An 8,886-nucleotide genomic window follows, 5' to 3' on the forward strand; every position below is an offset into this window, starting at 1 on the left:
CAGATAAACCTGGGTGCTTCCTGTATATACTATGAAGTTTTGTTTCTTTTTGCTATAACATGGATCGATCTTTGTGAGGGTTTTGTACCAACCAATATTCTCACATGCATGGAGTAATCCAGAAAATAATATAATATATGTATATATATATTCTCACATGGTGGCATTATTTTCAGTCTTCTCGATAATTATTTGATATTTTGGCCATCTAGTTAAATAATATTTCATAATATAATAAAATAAAACAATAGGAAAATGTCTATGATAAAGCTTACAAATGCATTGGGACGAAACACAAGGTTGCATGGATTTTGGGTCTATGTTAGGTCTCATCAATCACATACGTCTTTCGCTCACTTCAAGCTCTACAACGTGCGTTTTCTTTTTCTAACATCCACTCATCTTTCTCTTCTTATGTTTATCATGATGATATTTACATTATTATTGTGTTTAGAAGAGGTAATTGCTAATGTTTTAGAGATCTGTCTTGACGGTTTTGCATCGTCGACAAAATGGGGTGACCATATATTGTTGATTGAACCAACTTAAGACAAATGTTCAATAACTTTTGTATATTTCTAAACTAGCCTGACACTAAACAATGCAATTATATCAAGGATGAGAATTGAGAGATATGGGTCTATGGTTGGAACAATCTCTAAAGTCTTGAAATAATATACTCTATATATTATTGCTTAGGGTTTTAGCAAAATCTCTAAAAACTAGAAAACTTTTTTTATATGATTCAGCTCATCTAACTACACTATTTGTCTATTGTTACATTATTCATCGAAACTACAACCTTCTATTTGAGAGGGAACAAACGCAAACTTTGGTTTTTAACATTTTACGACATCTTGTATCCTAACTTAGACGCATTAAAATTGGTACTTGTAGATCTAGTGGACATTTGCATAGATCTTTTACCTTTTTGTTTGAAAGAGTTGATGCAGTGTGTCTAGACTATACATTTGCTTTAATGACATAAACAAACAACTTTTTAACCTTTTACATATCCTTGTAGCAAGATTTATCAACTAAACCCAATATTAAGAGGTAACTAAATACAATAGAAGAACATTTGAATCAATGTTATAAAACATATGTAATATTTGGAGTTTTAATTTGATACATAGAAGTGAAACGTCAAAAAATTGCAAAGTAAACAAGAGAAAAATTCCAAAAAAATTTAAAGTATATATATATCAAACACAATCTTTATTGTTTCCCCGTTATGTGAATGTATTCTTTTGTCTTGTAACAATGTGGTTAACATTATTTGCTTGATTTTGTCTTGAAAAGAGAGAAGAGACGTTTGATTTGGCACTAGCTAGGATATATGGCTGTCGTTGTAGGAGGATAAATGAGAGAAGATTTCTCTCTCAATTGCTTACAACATTTGCTTGCTTTTCACTCATACTAAATATATAGTTTAATATATCTCATATGATCCGAGTCGCATAAGTTGGATATTGTGCAACTTTGCATCTAATTCTCTGCTGATGAGAAGCATGTATTTGATTTAACGTTTTATATCTGCTTGCTATTTATTCTCCTTTTTAAAAAAAAATTGTTTTCTATTTTGGAAATAGATTCATATACTAATTAAACTAATTAATGTTTGTAAAATTTCATCACAATTATTATTTGTTATTGTATTTTTTACCAAGCAAATCATATATACATTTTAATGTTATATCAATGTTTTCTTTACTTTTAGAATAATTTATTTTGGTGAAAATAATTGATAAACCATTGCCGAATTTCGTCAATAGATAAACTTTCGTGTGTATATTTTTGGAGTGGTAGCGTGTACAAGTTGCATATAACTTTTGATTAAAATAAAAATTAGTAGCTTCATCTGAAGTTAATGACGTTATCTTGACTTATAAGTTATAAACATAAGTAGAAATTACACATTAACAAATGACATAGGACAGACGACATGTACTGAAATATCTTCTGAAAAAACAATCAAACAAAATCTGTTCAGAAACTGTACTGCCTCATCCAAATTTCCAATAACCGGCTCAATTTTAACCGGCCTTACCAACATTTAAGAAACTCCTGGTTGGATTAACATGAAACATTGACAGTGACACACAGTGGAGCAAACAAAACAAACAAACATTTCTATAGAGAAGGTTTAAGAGTTATTCAAGAGAATACAAATTCATTTGTCGTCGTATTACCCAAATAAAACATTTTAAAATGATCGAGAATTTGCTAAACTCCAGTCTCCAGGAGGCATAAGTTCTCTGAACCAGGTAAGGTAGATCTTTTGCTTTACTATCAGATCTCGCCGGTCCCAAGAGGTTGCCTTGAAGTGTCTCCAGAAGCCCATGCTTGATAGTCTTTCGAGAGCTGAAAACGAGCATAAGAGCATGTCAAGATTAATCCTGGGAAGATATTTCAAGAAATGGAACGTGTATATGTACATATTTGCAAAAAGGCGGATCACATAATTACAAGAATCATAATCTTTCTTGTTCCATTTTCTACCCTGAGTTAGAATCAGATTTAACATTCGCGTTAAGGTTGATTAACCTGCTTGAGCATCAGCATGCCAGTTTTACAGAAGCTAAAAGAGGAATACATGATGATCATGCAGCTTTAAAACATAGTGGACATAGATAAACCAGGATAGTTCAAGGGACCAACGTTGATGCAGTATAAGCGATTCAAAGGTGATAATACAGACATGTATCCCTGCATACCTGAGACAAGAATCTTGGTAGCATGAGTCTAAGAATCTGGTCCAAAACTTGTGTCCCCGTCGCTTCTATTGCTCCCACAGGGAAGACTCTAAATGCAAAAGGAATCTCGATATTGACCTACCATTGCCATTCAACTCAGAAACACCACAACAATGCAATGATCAACTAAGCAAAAAATAAAATAAAAGCTGAATCACTTAGCTACCACCTCAATGACTGCATCTGAAGTAATCTGTTGCTCTAATGACCCCTCCTGAGTGCCATCACATGATACCCGGTTCACCATAGAAGCTGCATAACTAGAAAATAACAAACGTTAAGCCCCATACAAAAGTAATGACAACATGATCATGCTTTCGAATCATATACAGGGATATGCTTACCATCAAATTTATCATTTTGGGCAACCACAACAGGAGATCCCTCAAGCTAATATAGCACAAGACAATTACAACAAAATAAACATCACAATCTTAACAAATATATAAGTAACAAGTTTTTCTATTTGATTCATTCCAAGAAACGGAGATAACCTTGCAGGATAAGAGCTTGATGCAGCAGCCATTAGGCTGCTCTTCGACCCTGACGAGCAGCACAGGGCAGACTTCGAAGTTGAAGAACTTAAACGTGTAAACATAGCATCTGAACGTGTTATCATCAACTCTCTCAATCCTCTCCGCATCTAGCACCGAGTACTGACTCGCAGGTAAGCTCATATACTCAACTGCAAAAGAAAGCAAATCCGAAATCAAAACAATCCGATCCAGATTCAGAGTTTCAGATCAAGCGAGTATTTACTCAGAGGTCGCTGGAGCTGGCGAACGGAGACGGATTGTTTCTGACGAGCGACGAATCGAGCTTTGGGGGCGGAGCTCGAGGAGACGCGATTAGGAGTAGAAGAAGAAGAGGTGAGCGAAGGTTTAGGTGGCTCGTCGAATGATGATGAGCAGGTGATGGTGAATGAGAGAGATCGATTCCTCGGGTTTCGATTCGTCTTCTTCGCTGAGAATGATAAGGAGGTAAGTTTAAGAGTAGCTGAGCTTAACGCCATAGCTGAAACGACGGCGTTTTTGAGGATGAGGGATTGTTTAACGACTAACGGCTTTTATCAGCTTAAACAGAGAAGCCAAGGAGAGAGTATGGTGATAAGATTATGCGACGACTGAGATCGGGAGGTGGCACCACCATCACCACCAGCTTTCCATGGCGTATTTTAGCCTGCTGAGGTTATCTCACTCTGGTTAAAATACGCTGAATACTGAAGCCAAGCCCAGTACGAGCCCGTTAAATAAATATATAATATAGTTTTATTGGGCCAACTGAAGAGCCCGGCATGCATCCAACAATATAACAATTAACAACTGAATATTTTTACACAAATCTTAAGTATGTTAAATAGGAAGTAACTAAAACACTAAAAGTATAATGTAACTTGGTCTTCTCCAAATGTTAATTTTAGTTTATGTGGCCAAGAAATTATGATCTTATATATTGAAGATCTAACCAATGAATTTGAATAGTCGTGAGATAACACACAGGTTGCCACTTCCCAATCCCATCATAGTAGGACTAAATCCAAAATCACATTATAATTAATATTTTAATATTTTCACTTCATTAATCAGCCGATCCAAATCATAAACATGCATTAATGGCATCTAACTATCTATTATTGTATTTTGTCAACTTTGCTGCACAATTCATTTTTTCTTTTGTTAAAAGTCTTTTGCTGTACAATTCAAGGGTCGTACAATTCTAAACATTTATTCAGAAGCTAATTTGCCAATATTTTGCTGTGTTTTTCTAAACATATATTCAGAAGCTAATTTTTTTTTTTTTTTTAACGCTGATTTATTACGATCTTACAATTATGATATAGGAAAGATTACATAGACGATTTGACAACCGACAATACTACCTGCCTTATGAAGACCTACGCCTAACTGCATCACCTGAGCCGTCCTATGAAGATCCACGCCTGGCCAGATTTACTTGCACCATGTTGAAGATCCCTTGCAAGCCTTTCCTCTGTAGTCTGCATAATTGTTTAATAAACCGCTCTTTCCGGGACTTGAAACCTGGATTTCCTGTAATCTGCAATAAATTGCATAGTCTGGGATTCGAACCCCAGACCTGAGTGTAGAAACCTTTAAACCTTAACCAATAGGCTACGGTGCTTCCACATTCAGAAGCTAATTTGCCAATAGATTTTGCAATTAAAAGGTTGATTTGGTTTAATATTTTTGAGTTATTAACAAATTAAGGCGAGTTGTTGTTAATTAATTAAAATAAAGAGAGATAGAGAGGAGGCGGTCAATAATAATATTAAAAATAATAAAATAATGGAATAAGCAAAAGCCTAGTGGATAGATAGAGCAGAGCCACCTTCCTTCACTTCACAAACCGCTCGGCGACAAAGACGACCAAGCCGAGGAACCCATCCGACAGACACACATCGAAGACTTTAAACTCTCCTCTCAGATTCAGAAACCACAAGCTTGAACGGAGAAGATTCGAATTGTGCGAGGACAGGTAATTTTTTTGAATTCTCTCTATCTCTCAATCTCAGATTTCGAACGAAGGAGTCCTATCTCTTCCTCTCTAATTCGTTTTGTTCGTTATATTGGTAATGTGGATTAGTTGATTCGGTTATCTTCTGCAGCGGCAATGGACTCCACCGACTCGTACGCGGCAGCTTCCCCTGAAGAGCTTACCAAGAGATCCCCTGAACCTCATGATGATTCGGAAGCTGGTATCTCCCTTCCCTTCCGATCTGATTTGATTATTTTGTTGTGGTGAACAAAGATAATACATTTTCGTGGGATCGTAATTCGAACGTTTGAGCATATTGTCACCTTCGTGAATCGGATCCGTTTAATCGTTAATGGATATTTTCTGTGACGATAGATTTCATTTTCGAGCGTGGTTAAATTACACTGCTCAGAATGGTAACAGATTGAGCCGTGCGGGACAAACAGTACGGCTGCCATAATTAAAACCGTATAAATATATAGTATATGTAGAGGGTTTTGTTACTGTTAACACTGGATCCTGTATAACATTCGGAGCCTTACTTTTTAGTTCAGTCATTAAAGAAAATCTTGTTAATTTATTTAGAATGTGAAGAGTGATACGTAGGAAAAAAAACATTTGATCGAGGTTGTATGTGTTTTTGTAAAGATTTTATTTTTCAAATTTCAACTCATCCTTTAGCTCAATACTGATGAGGATGCATTCTCTTTGTCTAACTAATGGCTTTTTCGTCCTTTTTCAGACTCTGCTGAGAAGCCAACACACATTCGGTTTCTTGTTTCCAATGCGGCGGCTGGTTCAGTCATTGGGAAAGGAGGCTCGACCATCACTGAGTTTCAGGCTAAGTCAGGTGCTCGGATCCAGCTCTCACGTAACCAAGAGTTTTTCCCTGGGACGACTGATAGAATCATCATGATTTCGGGATCGACTAAAGAAGTTGTCAGTGGACTGGAACTTATCCTTGAAAAATTGCACAGTGAGGTAATCTTTCGAGTTCCTTTTGACTAATTTGTATTTCATGTCACAGCTATGTTTAGCTAACGTATATCTATTATGATTTTTTTTTTACTTCTCTATTTGTTTGTTTAGCTTCATGCTGAAGAGGGTAGTGATGTTGAGCCTAGGAGAAGACTAAGACTTGTGGTTCCTAACAGTTCTTGTGGAGGCATTATTGGAAAAGGAGGAGCCACCATCAAGTAAGTTTTTGTTTTGAATTCTCTGAGGTTGTCTGAGACTCAGAGCTTCCAAGGCCTGTTTCACTTAACAACATATACTGACACTGTAGTACACTAAACCACCAACTAACATTTATAACGTATCTGGTCATGTTCGTGCTTTTTTTTCCGTGTTCAAATTTTCTCTGATTCATTTTAAGAGAGCAAGTATTTTCTCTGAATGCATGCATAAACAAGTTAAGATCCTATATAAGGTGTAAAGAGGTCCTGAATATTAGAGATGACTCAGTTTGAAGTATTAGTGTTAGTCTGGGGTATCAAATTTCTCTGAAGTTCTAGAATATGCCGTTGTATTTTTTTTGTTCTAGTTTTGGGGATACTGACTTCAGTAGTACTAACCGTTTTCTTTCTTTTGAGACAGGTCATTCATTGAGGAGTCTAAAGCTGGGATTAAGATATCCCCTCTGGATAATACCTACTATGGCTTGAGTGATAGGCTAGTGACATTATCTGGAACCTTCGAGGAGCAGATGCGGGCAATTGATTTAATTTTGGCTAAGCTTACCGAGGACGATCATTACTCCCAGAATATACATTCCCCATACTCGTATGCAGGTATTTCAACTCAGTACTACCTTAGTTAGTTTTATTTTCCTCATTGAAGCTTCTTTTGTTATCGTGTTCTGTATGTCTTTGATTGCATAGCATTTATTCATTTGGGAAAGCAATGGAGTAGATGGTTAGATCATTTCCGGACTATTCTTTGAATCTGCGGTAAATGATTTTGTTATGATAAAGACTGTTTATCACCAGGCAAGTTCATGTGGCCAATCCTAGTGGGTTTATTAGACAATATAATTTTTTTGTTATATGCTAAATAATGTACGATTGTCAGATGTAAACTAAGGTATTAATGGGTTTAGTATCTTTCATCTCACATGAGATTTCTTTCTGTTTAGATGGTTATGCATGATGCTTGTCTGTAGTTAAGCTTATTTCTTTTGTAAGTTCCTTTTAAATCGGCATTTTAGGTCTTTCCTACTCTGGTTTTCATGGTCATCCATATGCGTATGTGCTTCCTTCTGTTGCAACAGCGGGATACAATTCGGCTAACTACGCACACAACGGTTCTGGAGGAAAGTATCAAAACCACAAGGTTAGTCTCTTTGCACCATCTTCCACCCCATTTATGCATAGATATGAACAAATCTCGCTGCTACTGCCATGGATAGTGTGTTGTATTTGTTTGCATATACATGAATGAATAGTATGATGTATAAATTAATACTGCTATGCATATACATACATATATATATATATATATATGTGTGTGTGAAATTATATTGTCCATGTTACTTATGTAAATGCATATGTGTAAAAATCTCTGTCGGTGATACTATTATGGATTGTATGGATCATTTCCTATCTACAAACTTTAGGTTTATACCAATGTGAGATCTTCATCTCATATTTTGCTAAGAAGTAGGCCTATTAAAGAAAGTGTTGTTGTTTTTAGTGAAGCAACTACTAGAATAGGAGAATTTCATATCTATCATGTCTGAGCTATCCAGGGTAAGATGTTTCTTACCATTCGTAAGAGCATCTCGTTTAGTCTCCGGTAGAGACATAATCAAGCTATACTAACTAGCTTATCAGCCCGAGAGTACTAGACATACTATAGCATATATGTGTGGCGTCTGGTATTAAAACACTCACAGATGGTTTCTTTCGGTTTTTACCATTTCTTAAGCTGTGTGTTTTTTTAATATATATTCCAGGAAGAAGCTAGTACCACGGTGACAATTGGTGTGTCGGATGAGCATATAGGATTGGTCCTTGGCCGTGGAGGAAGAAACATCATGGAGATCACTCAGATGACCGGTGCCCGAATTAAAATATCAGACCGAGGTGATTTCATGTCTGGAACCACTGATAGGTAAAGTTAAACATTATTGGAGAGTTATAACGGAACAGTGTGTTATATATACCTCTCTTGTCTAAACCTTGTGAAATGGCAAAAAAATGACAGGAAAGTGAGTATCACAGGATCACAGAGAGCAATCCAACAAGCTGAGACGATGATAAAACAGAAGGTTGATTCAGCCTCGGAGAGAGCCAACGAATAGAACCGATAAAGAGTATCCCCATCTTGGTTCCGTTCCTATCTCTGGTCTGTGTTTATTTATTGGCTGAGGCTAAAAAGCTTTTCAGATGGGGATCTCAAATCATCTTTGAGTGAGGCAGAGACTTCTCTCAGGGACCTGTGTTTCTTTCTTTCGTTTTGTGTTTATGTCCTGAAGCAGATTTGGAGCTAGAAGTACTATTCTCATTTGTTTTCTTTAGTAACTTAATTTCAATTTGTTGAAGTTTTGTTTCCCTTGAGTTCTTTCTGTCGTAACAATTTTACAATAAACCAACCATTACATTACATTTGCTTTCGTTCAGTTATACTGTATTTCAAC

At 36.1% G+C, this 8,886-nt stretch overlaps 2 protein-coding genes and 1 long non-coding RNA gene across 5 annotated transcripts; 1 reads left to right on the forward strand and 2 right to left on the reverse strand.

Annotated features, from left to right (window-relative positions):
• Positions 1 to 2,059: 2,059 nt before the first annotated feature.
• LOC103847290 (uncharacterized protein SYNPCC7002_A1590) lies at positions 2,060 to 3,930 on the reverse strand. The gene is made up of 6 exons (XM_009124348.3): positions 3,516 to 3,930; positions 3,251 to 3,441; positions 3,101 to 3,146; positions 2,926 to 3,008; positions 2,718 to 2,834; positions 2,060 to 2,364 (listed from the first exon to the last, which is right to left on the reverse strand). The coding sequence occupies exons 1-6, from the start codon at positions 3,766 to 3,768 to the stop codon at positions 2,293 to 2,295; spliced, it is 762 nt and encodes a 253-aa protein (XP_009122596.1). The 5' UTR covers positions 3,769 to 3,930; the 3' UTR covers positions 2,060 to 2,292.
• Positions 3,931 to 5,018: 1,088 nt separating this feature from the next.
• Positions 5,019 to 8,872, forward strand: LOC103847291 (protein BTR1). 3 transcript variants are annotated; one of them, XM_009124350.3, is made up of 8 exons: positions 5,019 to 5,249; positions 5,380 to 5,469; positions 5,992 to 6,230; positions 6,339 to 6,445; positions 6,846 to 7,039; positions 7,456 to 7,580; positions 8,203 to 8,360; positions 8,454 to 8,872. In XM_009124350.3, the coding sequence occupies exons 2-8, from the start codon at positions 5,385 to 5,387 to the stop codon at positions 8,548 to 8,550; spliced, it is 1,005 nt and encodes a 334-aa protein (XP_009122598.1). In that variant the 5' UTR covers positions 5,019 to 5,249; positions 5,380 to 5,384; the 3' UTR covers positions 8,551 to 8,872. The 3 variants fall into 3 exon arrangements, with proteins under 3 accessions (XP_009122598.1, XP_009122600.1, XP_009122599.1); XM_009124352.3 differs by having other exon boundaries at positions 7,519 to 7,580; XM_009124351.3 differs by having other exon boundaries at positions 5,040 to 5,249; positions 5,358 to 5,469.
• Positions 6,594 to 7,046, reverse strand: LOC117128933. The gene is made up of 2 exons (XR_004452375.1): positions 6,809 to 7,046; positions 6,594 to 6,749 (listed from the first exon to the last, which is right to left on the reverse strand). It is a non-coding gene; the product is annotated as an uncharacterized LOC117128933 (long non-coding RNA).
• Positions 8,873 to 8,886: the final 14 nt, after the last annotated feature.

The sequence above is a fragment of the Brassica rapa genome, chromosome A10 (genome assembly GCF_000309985.2).
Source record: "Brassica rapa cultivar Chiifu-401-42 chromosome A10, CAAS_Brap_v3.01, whole genome shotgun sequence".
Lineage (NCBI taxonomy): Eukaryota > Viridiplantae > Streptophyta > Magnoliopsida > Brassicales > Brassicaceae > Brassica > Brassica rapa.